The 15,465-nt window shown below is 35.4% G+C and overlaps 1 protein-coding gene across 1 annotated transcript in view; it reads right to left on the bottom strand.

Moving 5' to 3' along the window:
- DOK6 (docking protein 6) overlaps positions 1-15,465 on the bottom strand; it is a 411,448-nt gene that overhangs the window by 243,489 nt on the left and 152,494 nt on the right. Inside the window, exon 3 of the mRNA XM_001493092.5 lies at positions 4,046-4,160. Within this exon, the coding sequence (XP_001493142.1) occupies positions 4,046-4,160 (115 nt within the window). The remainder of the gene's footprint in view (positions 1-4,045; positions 4,161-15,465) is intronic.

Genomic DNA, 15,465 nt, shown 5'->3' with positions numbered 1-15,465 from the left:
AGGGTGAGAAAGACAATATGGTCGTGGCTTCATTGAGCTTAAAATCTGAGAGACTAGAGAAATTTTGAACAGGGCATGTAAACTTCAAGTTCAGGGTGCTGTGGGAGTGTAGAGCAGGGGCAGTAAGTAAGAGGAGGGGGCAGGAAGCATGAATACCTATGCTGAAATGGAAGGAAATGTAGACGGTTGGGTGAAGAGTGTGTGATGGGGACACAGTAGGTTGGGGAGGAGCCCATGGAAGGGCTCCATGTTAGGAAGGAGCAAGACACACATGTACGTACTTGTGCACACATTTCTTTCTGTTCATAGAACATACACGAGCTACATAGGCACACATTTAGGATTACTTCTATTGTTTGTCGTTACTGTTGTCAGTTTCTTTTTACCATATTAGAATGTGCCAAACACTTTTTTTTGTTAAGTTACATGCTTTTTAACTACAAAATACGTCATAGATAACTTTCAGATGATAAAGATCCTATTTTTTACTGTAAATTTTATTGAGATAATTATAAATTCACATGTAGTAATAAAAAATACTACAGAGAGATCCTGTGTGCATTTTGCCCACTTTACCCCAATGGTAACATTTTGCAAAATTATAGTATAATATCATAACCAGGATATTGACACTGAGAGTTCACTGATCTGAATCAGATTTCATCAGTTTTACTTGTACTCATTTGTGTGTGTGTAAGATCTACACAATTTATCACCTGTGTAGGTTTGTGTGTGCACCACTACAATCAATAAAACTGCTCAATTCCAATAAAAGTTCATGTTACCCTTTTATGACCATACATCCTCCCCTCCCCACAGCCCCAACCCTGTACCTAATAACCTCTGGCAACCAATCTGTTCTCCATTTCTAAAATTTGTCATTACACAGATGTCATATAAATGGAATCAAAGTACATAATCTTTTGGGACTGGTGTTTTTTCACTTGGCATAATTCACTAGAGATTCATCCAAGTTGCTGCATATAACAACACATCGCTCCTTTGTATTGCTGAGGAATGTTTCACGGTGTGAGTGTACCATGGTTTGGTGAAGGATATCTGGGTTCTGCTCAGTTTTTGACTGTTATGAACAAAGCTACAATGAAAATTTCTGTACAGGTGTGTGTGTGTGTGCGCGTGTGTGTGTGTGCGAATGTAAGTTTTCATCTTTTTCCAAGATAAATGTCCAATAGTGCATGGCTGGACCGTGTGATAATTACGTTTGATTTTATTTGAAACTGCCAATCACTTTCCAGACCGGCTGTAGCATTTTCCACTCCCATCAGCAATGTACGCATGATCCAGTTTCTCCGCAACCTCACAAGCATTTAGTGGTGTCACTATTTCTTTAATTTTAGCCATTCTGATAGGTACATAATGATATCTTATTGTGGTTTTAATTTGCATTTTTCTGATGACCAACTTGCTTTAAAAAAAATTGGATATGTTCATGTGCACATTCACATATGAATAATTTCACATCAATGGGATAGTTTAAATGCTGGGCATTGTCTTCTGTTCATTTTATTTTCTTACTTTTCCTTTTTTGCTTGCCTTTTTTCTCTGTCTTCATTTCCCATCCAACTCATCATCATCTCCCCACAACCCAGGTAACACATGTTAAAACACCTTCTCTTTCTCTCATAGATTCTTTTATAAAATGTGATTATTCAGTATATACCCCTCTGTGTCTGTCTTGCTTGAACAACTAAACTTTACAGAAATGTCTCCAGGTTAATTGGTTTAATTACGACTCTTTCTAGTGATTGCACAGTATTTCACAATAAGGATATGCCATAATTTGTTCAACTATTCTCTTGATAGCCATTCGTTTGTTTCCAATTTTGTTGCCATTACATATAACGTGCTTAAACCTACATCCTCAAGTACTGGTGCGTATGTTTATATGGGAATTGTTTACAAAGAGGTTCACTGAGTCAAGGATATGTATAATTATATAATAGCAGTTGTCAGTTTTCTTGAAAAAAATAATTGAAACAATTCACATTCCCACTAGCCATTATGTGAATATACTTTACCTGCATTTTCCTTAGAAATAGAAGAGTTTTTTTTTATAATCTTGGATTTAATCTTATTGCTATTTTGATTTTCACATCCCTGACTGCTTTACAGTTTGTCTTTTTTCCATATAATTTTGTCATTTTATCAACAGATATAGACTACTGCATCTTAATATCCATCTAAAAAATATAATTTGCAAGAAAAAGTACTCAAGCTCCTTGTTTGTATCTTTCAAGTAGTTTCTTTTTTTCCACTGGCATGTGCCATGAGGTTAAGAAAATTTTTAAAAATCCTGCAGTTGTTTGCTAACCACTTTTAGTCCTAGCTTCAAGCAGACTGTTATATCCAGACATAAAAAGTGATTTAAAAAAAAACAAATACTAGTTTCAAACAAGTCATAATTTAAAGTAGTTGAAAAGTTTTTGCTAGAAATTCCAATAAAAGCATTCCTCCATTTTTACGTTTGAATCTGGCTTCACCCTCACTGTCAGGAAATTCTTCTGCTAGAAATAAAGGCCATTTTCTTTTCATGAACAGCCCTTCATTTCTCAGAAATCTTACATGAACCAAGAAATCCCCACCACCAAACACACAAACAAAACCTTCCAATTTCAGACTTGTGGGTTACAACTGTGAGTCTGAATTTCGTAATTCTGTAGAAGAATTGTGTAGAAACATAATTCGACGTCATTCTTATCTGAAATAACAGACTCCAGTATTGTCCATGTATCCACAATATGGCTCAGTACAATCTCAAAAATATAAAAGGGTAGTGAAAACTGAAACTTGAAACATACAAACAATAGTGAAAACTATCTTTCATCTATTTTGGAAAACTAATTTTCAGGCTATTAGTTTTAATATGAGACATTATTTAAGAGCTCAGAGAAAAGTGAAGTGGTTAGACAGTGAACAAGAAGGCACAAACGTTTTTGGATATTAATATATGATACCAGCAAGTGTGGGACAGATTCTATTACAAAATAGGGATTTATATTACCAGTTAACAGATTTCTATGTAACTCCAAAAAGTCAATTTTAAACAATGAAATGAGGTCAGATGACAAGTAAAGAAAGTATAGCAAAAGGGATAAAGGCATTCAAGGAAAGAGGAACACTTTGATAAATTCTAATTCAACATAGCAAAACTAAGATAAGTGTAGGTAAGGAGGTGTGAGCAATTCTCTTTAGGCAAAGTTACATTATCAGTTTTAGAATAATATAACCTGATATTAATTATATCCATAAACTTTATAAATCCAGAAGCTGTATTTCCTTTTAAAAAATACTCAATAAAGCTTCTCCTAAAGCCTTCACTATCATTTTAAAGTTACATCTTGTGAACCCTCAGGGCTTATTGCTTCCATCCATTATCAAATGAATGTACCACTTCATTGAGCAAAATCTTTAAAAAGCTATCATAAGCCAACTAATATATTACATTGCACAGGGATTCCAAAGTGAAAAATCATGCAAGTTCAAACTATAAACTGCCTTATGTCTCAATAATGTCAGAGCGCTTTATGAACTGGGATTCTAAAATCGAATCTGAAATGTAGTTACTGGTAGTACTGAAAATCCATGAAAGCCGCCAATTGCTCAAAGTTCTGTTTGGAGATGTCTGGGGACGTAGGCTGTGCCTTGCCCCGCTTTGCCATGGCAGTATCATGTTGGCCCACCACATGCCTACAGCTGCACTCAGTAAGAACCAGAAAGTCACATCACAAGCTTGCCCTAACAACATCTTGCAGGCTTTGTTGACTTAATTCTCCAAGCTTGAATGGAAACCTCAAGAGTCCTCCAACCACCTGGGAGCAAAATCCAGACACAGAAGGATAATGAACAAGCACTGAAAACATCTGCTGAAATCAATTTGTTGAGCGGCTTATTAAAGTCTTCTACGGCACATTCTCATCACAATCAGCCGTCCTATTCGGCGGTGTATCTTAATCCATCTGGGCTATAGTCTCAGAAGCACCTCAAATGCCTCACACTACATGTAGACGGGGCTAGCAGTGCTTACCTGACTCACAGGCAAAGGTCTTTGACGTTTCATCGTGAAAGATAATTGCCACCGCGTGCTTCTTTGTCTCTCGAGGCAGTCTCGTTATATTTTTGATGTTGTGCAGTTCAGTTACCTTGAAAGAAAAATACGTCTAACTGAGTGTACAGTAGACACTATATACCAGAGGATTAAACAGAACGATCAGTTATTACTGCCTTTAGCACCTTGCCAAAGGATATTGGTACTCATTTCTAACTAAGTGTTGCCAAAAACAATACAGAGAACAATACAGACAAAACATCTTCCGTTATGCCCTCAATTTTGGTCATTGTTTGCTGAAATTTGAAATAGTCTAAAAACTATGGAGAAGAACAGCTCAATGAAAGCAAGGAATCTATGTTTTTATTAAAATTTTATCTTCTGCACACAATAGCAGGTGTGGCACAGAGGAGACTTTCAATAAATTTTTGTTAAATATTGATTGGATTTAATATCTCACCTCTCTCCTGACTCACCCATCATGCAAGTTCCTGAAAGGACTATTGTCCTGATGCCACTGACACCTGTCGACTGGCAAATGACTAAATGTTTGGAATCATTCAATATAAGCAAAGAACCTGCTTCTTAGAAAAATGGACACAGTGTTTCCAGACTCACATCCCCTACTCACTCACCAAGGTCCATCCGTGATTTACGGGCCCAGGTTAACAACTCTTTATTCATTGGGCAATTAATAAATACTTAATAAACTTATGTACTTTAGCTGCCAAGTCATGATGAGTACAAGTTCTTCTGCTACCCCTTGTGTATCTTTTATTTTTCTCCACAATCCACAGAAATGGCCAAATGTCTATTTCCTCAACTACTCTGCAAACACACCATTGCAATAATAATGTTGGATGAGTTAATTTTTAAAATTCACTTCTCAGCATGCTGAATGCCATTATTTCTTCTAATACAAAAGATTGGACAGGTTCATTTTCATTTTCATTTAGTTCAAATATTTAAAAATTTCTCTTGAAGTTTCTTCTTTGTCATCAAATTCTTCTTTGATGAATGTGTTATTTAGAAGTATATTGTTTAATCTCCACATATTGTGGGATTTTCCAGCTGTCTTTCCACTCTTTCTAGCTTAATTCCACTGTGGTGTAAGGGCAGGTATTGTGTGATTTGTATTCTTTCAGATTTGTTAAGGTGTGTTTTATGGCCCAGATTATGGTGTATCTTGCATGCTCCATGTGAGCTGAGAAGAACGTGTTCTGCTGTTGTTTGATGACATAGTCTGGAGATGCCCATTATATCCAGTTGATTGATGGTGCCGTTGAGTTGAACTCTGTCCTTACTGATTTTCTCCTTGCTGAATCTGCCCATTTTTGAGCAAAAGATGATGAACACTCCAACTATGATAGTGGATGCATCCATTCCTCCTTGCAGTCTCATTAGTGTTTGCCTCACATTGTTTAACACTCTGTTGTTAGGTGCATACACATTAAAGATTACGTCTTCTTGTAGGATTGACCAGTTCATCAACATGTAATGCCTTTCTTTATCGCTGATAATCTTCCTTGCTTTGAAGTCTTCTTTGTCTGAAATTAATATGCTACTCTTGCTTTCTTTTGATTAGTCTTAGCATGATGTATTTTTCTCCATCCATTTAATCTATATGTGTCTTTATATTGAAGGTGGGTTTCTTTTTGATAACATATCATTGGATGTTGTTTTTTCACCCACTCTGACAATCTCTGTCTTTTAATTGGTGCATTTAGACTATGTTCAAAGTGATTATTGATATGGTTGTATTAATATCTACTATATTTGTTAGTTTTCTGTTTGTTGCCTTTGTTCTTTATTCCTATTTCGTCTTCCACTCTTTTTCTGCCGTTTGTGCTTTTAATTGTGCATTTTACATGACTCCATTCTTTCCTCCTTTCTTAGCATATCAATTATAATTCTTTATTACTTTTTTAGTCATTGCCCTGGAGTTTGAAATACCCACTTACAAATATACATTTAGATTATGCTCTTCTTTTCTTTATACAGATCCAAGTGTCTGACATATATTATTTCCCTTCTCTCCAAAGAACTTCTTTTAACATTTCTCGCAAGTCAGGCCTACTACAAAAAATTCTCTCAGCTTTGTTTATCTGACAAAGTCTTAATTTCTGCTTCACCTTTGAAGGATAATTTTTCAGGGTGGGTGGTTTTAGGTTGGTGGATTTTTTGCTCTCAACACATTAAATATTCCACTCAACTCTCTTCTTGCTTGGATGGTTTCTGAGGTGAACACAGATGTGGTTCTTATCTTTGTTCTCTATAGGTAAGGTGTTTTATCCCTCGACTTCTTTCAGAATTTTTTTCTTTACTTTTGATTTTCTATAGTTTGAAAATGGTATGCCTAGGTTTAGTTTTCTTTTTTTTTGCATTTATCCTGCTTGGGGTTCACTGAGCTTCCTGGATCTGTAGTTTTGTATGTGACATTATTTAGGGGAAACTGTCAGTCATTATCGTTTCAAGTATTTCTTCTGCTACTTTCTATTTTCCTGTCGGTATTCCTATTATGCATATATTACAACTCTTGTAGCTATCCCATAGGCCTTGGATATTAATTTTTTTTTCCGGTCTTTCTTTTTGCTTTCCAGTTTGGGAGGTTTCTATCACAATATCCTCAAACCCATAGATTCTTTCCTCAGCCGTGCCCAGTGTACTTGCAAGTTCATCAAAGGCATTCTTCATTTCTGTTAATGTTTTTGACCTATTTTTCTTTTCGATTCTTTCTTAGGATTTTCATCTCTCTTCTTACATTGCATATCTGTTCTTGTATACTGTCTACTTTATCCATTAGAGCCCTTAGCATATTAATCTTAACTGTCTTAAGTTCTCAGTCTGATAATTCCAACATCCGTGCCACATTAGGTTCTGATGTTTCTTTTGCCCCTTCTAATTGTGTTTTTTTGCCATGTGGTGTGCCTTGTAATCTTTTCTTGATAGCCAGATATGATGGAATGGGTAAAAGGAATCGTTGTAAATAGGCCTTTAGTAAGTGGTGGGGAGGTGTGGGGGAGGGGAAGCATTCTATAGTCCTGTGATTAGGTCTCAGTCTTTAGTGAGCCTTGCCTCTGGACTAGGAACTTAAGTGTTTCTCGGTCCTCCCCATCTGAGGTGAGAGAAGATGGCTAGAGTTGACAGGAATTGGATATTTCCCTTGTCTTTGACAAGGGTACCACTTTTGACTTGCTTGATCAATGTTCAATGCTTTTCACTTTATCAAGCATGTTTAAACTACACATGAAGGATTCTGATGAGCGGAAACGAGTCAATTCCATTCATGACTCACAATGCCATCCTAGAAGCACTATCCATCACTAACTAGTGTTATAATTGGGACGAAACGTACAGATATATTTCATATATTTTTAAAACTTTGGTCCTCCATTTTCAAAGACAATACCTCTGATGTTGATTAGGATATAATAGTACAGAAATAGTTAAAATTATGAATTCATGACCAAAAATTGTACCCATGTCATGTAAAGTAATATCTGTAAAATAAAAGTATGTGACTACATTTTTAAGAGCTTGGTGTTGTCACATTTCCCTCTAAAGTCCGTAGTTACCTAGATTTCTTGTCTCCTAAAATAACAAGTTCAATGTTCAGGGTTTCTGTGTAGGCTACTTAGAGGAGACCTTTTATTCTCTGTCACAATGAATTTACAGTTCTGTCACATTGCTTGAAAATTAATCTTAATATATCCTCTTATCATATTTGTTTTTCTCTCTACTTGTAATTTTCTCATTTAAGATTAACATGCAATATTAAAATGGGTAAGACAAGTGATTTTAAGTTAAATAAACTAACTTAAAAACTTTGCTTCACATAATGAATATATACAAATACATATATATGTGTATTTATACATATACTACTTACATATATTATATAAATATTTCATATCTATCCATCTATTTGAAAATACCCATTTTCTCTTTCAGGAAAAAAAATTAGACACCAATATCTTACAGTGTCTGAGGATTAATATGCTGGGGAGAAAGATGAGAATGCTTTTTTTGGAACAATGATTCACATATTATATTCAAAATACATTAAAGCATGTTCTCAAATAAAGTTAATTTTTAAATGATTTGATAATTGACTCAAGTAATATTTAAGCCAAACGATGCTAACATACTAAATAGAAGTTATATTTGAAAAAGAGATATTATTTTCAAGTGTAATTAATTTTAAACAAAAGATCTTACCAAAATTAAGTAGAATCTAAAAGCAATGAAGATTGTGTTGCTTAAGAATTCATGAAACTTATGTCATGTGAGCATGAAAGTGATATGTTGCTATATAAGATATATATAATGTCTAGTTGCAGAAAATGATGATATAAAAAATTTATTATTCTGCTCCAGGGCCTTACTCAAATGTTTTTATTTAGAAATATAAAAGAATATTGGAACAGATATTGTGGATTTCAGATTTTTTGTCTTCTCATAGCAAAAATCAAGAAAATAGATTAATGGCTAGCCTAGCAAAATGCAGCCAGCACCAGGGATTTCTGACTTCTGTGCCTTAGGCAATCTGACAGATGATGTAGTTCAAACAAAGTGCTTGCTTTTCTATAAAGCGTGCATTTGGAAATGCAGACCACCTCTTCCTGCAGACACTAGTGCACGGCTTTCCAGAACAGTGCGAGGCTGTTTGTTGTTGATCAATAGAGTGATGCCACCCACTTCAGTGTGTGCCCTAGACATTAAACAGATGCCAGGAAAGCAAAATAGTCATGAGAAGTATAAAATTCTACTCAGATCGTCTCGGTTAAGAAGTTCAAGTGTTATACTAGATTATAAAATGTGACAAAATCATACCCGACGGTTTTCTGAGGAGTTAGTGTATCTTTCAAATTGTTCCTCTTTAATTAAAAATATGTTTTAAAAAATATTTTGAATTGTAACAATTTAGGTCAAGATACAATATATTTGAAACTCTTAGCCTCACTTTTCACGCTTGGTACTTTATGGATTTACCATCCAGTAGAAAACTGTATTTTCTTAGCTAAGAACAACTTTTAAAATAAACGTTTTAAATGCTTCAAAGTAAAAATGTTTTTATTAGTCTAAAACCTGTCAATGTGACATAAAAGTAATTATCAATATTTATTAAGATTGTGAAATCCTAGAGCATTTCAGTTAATATATATCAATAAATTATTGGATCATTTAACAATTCAATATATATTTCTGAAATACTGGTTTTTCACATGGCTATAAAAGCATAAAATATTAATTAAACTTTAATAAAAGCATTAAAGTAATTATTTTAAATAAATATGAAATTAGAATTTAATTGAAGGAAAACTTACTTGAAAATGACTCAGACTGTTCAGGTCTAAGTCAATAAATGCCATGGTGAACAATTGGAAATCTTGAGGTCTAATAAGTGATACAATTAAAACTCAGATATAAACATACCTAAATGATGACTACTAACTGGTGCTGTCTAAGTTTTATTTCAAGGAGCAATCCTTAAGGAACTCGTGGTGATAAAGTTAGAGAGTTCAAAGGTGAAACACCACCTTTTTCTGTAGGACTTCATAATTCAGTTGGAGTGATCAGATTACAAATAACAGTAATAAATCCTATGACATAATTAAAAACAGAGCTAAAGCTGCATAGAGGAAGAAGATCTGTATTTCTACAACCAGTTTGTGGACATGGCACCTCGATTTTAAAGCACAAATAAAAAACTATATAGACAACTTCCAAACCTTACTCTCCTGCCCTACTTTGTTCATGTGGATTATATCTATTAATGATTACTATAAGAAATATTAGAACTTACAAATTATTCTATGTTTATTTATTTGTGTGTTTAAAAATAATAATAAACTCATTTTATCATAACACAAATAATATTTTAAAACTAAAAAATTCCCCAAATAGGAGAACAGTGGCAATGCTTTTACATTTTTGCACAACTCTTAACATCTGTCTTAAGAAATGATAGCTTGGAACTCATTATCTTCTTCAGAATTCACCACCTGGAAATATATTGATTAAGTATATACAGAAAATAAGGCCTTACACAGACATGAAGTTGTAAAAGGGAAGAATAATTTCAGAGCAGTTTCAGCCAACTGTGGATATTCTTCTTTGATTCTATCTCCAAACTTGACAAATGTTTTCTTAAAGATTATTGCCATGGAGACTCTGATATCATGTCAAATACATTTTACATTCTGTTGCATTAAAATCCATAGGACTATTTTCAACTTTGACTGGTCACTGAGAAAATATTAGTTGACTGAGTTATAAAGATCTTATAAATGTTGCCATAGTTTATTATCAATATAAAAATATTCACTAATATCAGCCTTGATTTCCACAGTAAAAGCTGTAGATTTTGAGAAGTTGTCAAACTCAAGAATGCAGACACAAGATTCCCAAATTTTAATTTTCACTTGAAAACTTAAATTTTAACATTGTTAAAAATACTGTCAGTTTTCCTTTAAGACAGGTCCATTTAGTTCATTTTTGAGAAAATGTCTCACAAATCCCCAAGTCTGAAGAACTGTAGTTTGTTATCACTCTTTCATTAAAACAGGTGTTCTCTGAAACATTTCTGTACAGTGAAGGAAACAACCAACTAAATGAACAGGCAACCTACAGATTGAGAGAAAATATTTGCAAACCATATATCTGATAAGAGATTAATATCCAAAACCTAAGGAACTCATGTAACTCAATAGCAAAGGAAACTCCAAATAACCTAATTAAAACCTGGGCAAAGGAACTGAATGACATTTTTCTGAAGAAGACATAAAAATGGGCAACAGACATATGAAAAAAGTGCCCGACATCACTAATCATCAGGGAAATGCAAATGAAAAGCATAATGAAATATCACCTCACATCTGTTAGGATGGCAATTATCAAAAAGATAAAAGATAGCAAGTGTTGACAAGGGTGTGGAGAAAGGGAACCCTGGTACACTGTTGGTGGTTATGTAAACTGGTACAGCCACTATGGATAACTGTATGGAGGTTCCTAAAAAAAAAAGAGACATTTGATCCAGCAATCCCTCTTCTGGGTACATACTCAAAGGAAATTAAATCAGTGCATCAAAGAGATATCTGCAGGGGCCTGCCCTGTGGCATAGTAGTTAAGTTTGCGCACTCGACTTTCGTGGCCCGGGGTTCATGAGTTCGGATTCAAGGTGGGGGCCTACGCCCCACTGTCAAGCCATGCTGTGCCAGGCAACCCACATATAAAGTAGAGGAAGATGGGCACGGATGTTAGCCCAGGAGCAATCTTCCTCAGCAAAAAAGAGGAGGATTGGTGGTGGATGTCAGTTCAGGGCTAATCTTCCTAAAAAAAAAAAAAAATTAAAAAAAGAGAGATATCTGCAGTCCCACGTTCATTGCAGTATTATTCACAATAGCCAAGATATGGAAGCAACCCAACCGTCTGTCAGTGGATGAATGGATACAGAAATTGTGGTATATGTACACAATGGAATACTATATAGCTTAAAAAAAAGGCCTTGCCATTTGTGACAACATGGATGAACCTGGAGGACATTATGCTAAGTGAAACAAGCTGGACACAGAAAGCAAAATACTGCATGATCTCATTTACATGTGGAATCTAAAAACGCTGAATACATAGAAGTAGAGAGTAGAACATTAATTACTGGAGTGGGAAGTGGGGCAAATGCAGATATTGGTGAAAGGAAACAAAGTTGCAGTTATGTTGGATGAATGAGTCTAGAGAGCTAATGTGCAGAATGGTGACCATAGTTAATAATACTATATTGTGTCCTAGAACTTTGCTAGGAAAGTAGATTTCAGGCGCTCTCATCTCTCTCTCTCTCTCTCTCTCTCTCTCTCTCGCACACACACACACACACACACACGGTGACTGTGAAGAGATGGATATATTAATTAGCTTGACTCTAGTAATAATTTCACTATGCATAGGCATACCAAAACATCATGTTGCACACCTTAAATATAGACAAATTTTATTTTTAAAAAAGAATATGATAACTACTATTATTGTTTAGAGCCATGCCTTGATTCATGCTGCAGTTTCACCTACTATTGCTTTTGCATCAAAACCAAGTAAAAATTAACATGAGTGAAAATAACAAGTAACATATTAGTATTATGATGGAAAGAGTGTCATCTTCATGGACCACTCTAAGATCCACTGTTCCAGATACAGCACTCTCCCGGGCCCACAATCTCTGTTCTGTCGTAAAGTTTTGTCAATTCTATTTCATGAACCTTCCTCTTACTCATTCCTTGCTCTCCACAACTTCACCACTGGTTCAGACTCTCACTCTTTCTCATCTTAAATATTCCTATTATTTTCCCATCAGCCTACACACTCCCCTGTCTTCCATTATCTTGTTCATACTGATTCTGGACTAATATTTTTAATGTAAAGACTTGATCATGACCCTCATGTCCTTAAAACCATTTAATAACATCTTAAAAATTAAGTTCTCACTCCTTAGCAAGGACTTGAAGACTTTCAATGATTCACTTCCTACCTGTACATCTAATCTCATTTTTCTCCACATCAACCTTGAACACAAATTAAGTTCCAGCCATAAACAAAATCTTTCATTTTTCCTGAATAAGAGGCACGCTGTTTAGAGGTTAGGAAGTCTTTTACAGAATAATCTTCTTGGAGCACCCTGCTCCTTCATCTTCCTGTCAAGCGCACAATCATTCATCAAGACCAATGGGCAAGTCTTCCCTTAGTTTTCCTGGAGTGACTCATGCACAGTTAATAATTTGTTCCTGGGGTGGGGGTGGAGGGTTCTCAAGACTTTGACATTTTGATCTGAATTCAGATGACTTCCTGACTCATTATGAAACCACTGCGTTCTTACACTGGATTCAGAAAGTGAAGATTGTTCTTCTTTCATTAATTCATGTTAGTTTTTAAATCAATTCTTTACATAACTAGACTTCAATATAGGATTTTTTTTTGTTCTAAGCTTTCGTAATAATAATTTACATATTGGTATTACCCTCTACATTGTATGCTCCAATATTTGGGTGATAATATTTGCATAGAAATTTTACAATTGCTTCTGTCCAATAAAATTTCCATCAATTTTCCAGTAGTTGCTTCCTTATACTTGCCTCCTGTCGCTGAAAAATATGAATGTGTACCATTGGAAAAATTAATATAATTCATTCCTTCAGCTCCCTGTGACAGATATTATGTGCTTTGATACAGCCTTCCCGTGTTTACTATTTGACTATCCCAACATGTTCAATAATTACAAGCTTAGTCTTCTTTATCTTGGAAAGATTTAAGATCTCTCAAATATTAAATTGCCTTATGAAATGCATCATCTAGAAAAGACTAATTATGAATAAAATTATATTAGAATTGGAATTAACTATAATAGTCACTCTAGGCTGTCTACTCAGCCTCCAGTTCCAGCCACTTCATTCCTATCAGAACCTGATTTTGTTCAGTTATCCACCCCTACATCATGTAGCCCAAGTGCGCTGGTGGAAATCTCTCGCCCCTAGTATCCGGGTAGAACTCTTTACTCCTAGGGTAACAGTCTCCTTGCTTGTGGTTAGTTTAGGAAAGGCAATACGTGCCAAATAGGACCAAGGAGATGTGAACAGAAGTCTTCCGGTGGCTTCTGATCAATATTTTCTGATTTGATGGCAGCCCTCTTCTCAGTAGATGCTGTCCTGTCTTGATGTCACGATTCAGAAATGCCACAGATATTATTCTACTAGACTGAAGATAAAGGCAACCTTACAGTGGCAGAGTAGAGATTCGAACAAACAGATGGAAAACCCAAGTCCTCAGTTTTCATTCTTAAGCAAGAGTTACTGAATCAACCAACCCAGAAGCCAGTTTCTGTTTCTGGACATGCTGTAATATGGGATAATGCTTTTCTGCAAGTCGTTTGAGTTGGGGTTTCTGGTATTTGCCCCCTAAACATTCTAACTGATAAAGCAAACACAGAGCTGAGCTTTGCTCATTTAACAATGGGAAATGGCTGTCTCTATCTGGGTGGCTGTCACACAGTTAGTTAAAGTGATGACCAGAATAAAGGTCACACTTCCTGTTTCTCAAACTAGCGCTCTTTCCACCAATTTGTGCAGTAACTATTGCTCTGAAATTCCTGCAATTTATTAATGGCAAATAACAGCTAATCAAGAAGTTATTATAAGAAGGAGAATTCAACTGCAAAAGAGACTCAAATTGTAGGGATGATGGAAGAAATCCCAGGAAAACTCATTACCTTATTGCTCCTAAATTATTTTGACGTTGTCTATTTTAAAACAGAAAGCTAATCTATTTTCAAGTCTAAGAAATGCAGAAAATTAATATGCACTAAAATAGGAAATCTATATACTTCTTTCTCTCCTTTCCCCCCTCCTTCTCTCCCTTGCTCCCCATGTGTAAATTTAGCATGTCTAATAATATGTTTCACTGACTCTACGAACAAAAAGGATGAAACGGCTCAGTCAGCTATACCATCGTTCTTACTTTAAGAGCTACAGCTTCACTACACAGATATTAACAGAGACTACACAGATACAATGACTTAGTAGATGTACAAAGTTAAATCTTTTTATTACTGTAATGGTTGAATAGTGGCCCCCAAAAAGATATGCCCAAGTCCTAACCCCCAGAACCTGTGAATGTGACCTTAATGGGAAAAGGGTCTTTGCAGGTGTAATTAAATTAAGGATCTTGAGAGGAAATCATCCTGGGCTTAATGTGGGCTCTACATCCATTGACAAGTGTCCTTACATGAAGAGAGCTGAGGGGGCTTTGAGACGAGGACACAGTGGAGATGGACATGCGAAGGCAGAGGCAGAAACTGGAGTGATATTGCCACAAGCCAAGGAACACTTGGAGCCACTAGAGGCTGGAAAAGACAAGCAAGAATCCTCCCCCTGAGGCTTTGCAGGAGTGTGGCCCAGCCAACACCTCGAGTTCCAAATTCTAGTACCCAGAGCTGCGAGAGAGTAAATTTCTATGATTTTAAGCTACCAAGTTTGTGATAGTTAGGCCAGCCCCAGGAAACTAATAAGATTATAGAGGAATATTTGAAGATAAGCAGCCCAATTTGTGTTTTAAAGTTAGCAGTCTTGAATGAAGGTAAAATGACAGAAATAAAATCATGAAAATTTTGTATATAGCCCAAATTTCTCTACTATTAGTTTCTAAACAGCAAGGAATATATCTCTATTTATTTTGAGTCACCTGAAGTCATTAAATATGTTTTTTCCTTTTTTAAATTTTTGATTAATCAAAAAGTTCACACAGCTTTATAATGCGGTTCCCCAGAGGCTGAGCAGATGGTTAATATCAGGCAAGTGCTCCCTGCCAATGAACTCTGTCAGTGTTGGGGTCCCAGGGCAAACGCAGTAATAAGGTAA

This window comes from Equus caballus, chromosome 8 (assembly GCF_041296265.1).
Source record: "Equus caballus isolate H_3958 breed thoroughbred chromosome 8, TB-T2T, whole genome shotgun sequence".
In the NCBI taxonomy this organism is placed as follows: Eukaryota; Metazoa; Chordata; class Mammalia; order Perissodactyla; family Equidae; genus Equus; species Equus caballus.
Note: the sequence above shows the minus strand (reverse complement) of the source record. Positions and strands in the feature narration are given on the sequence as shown.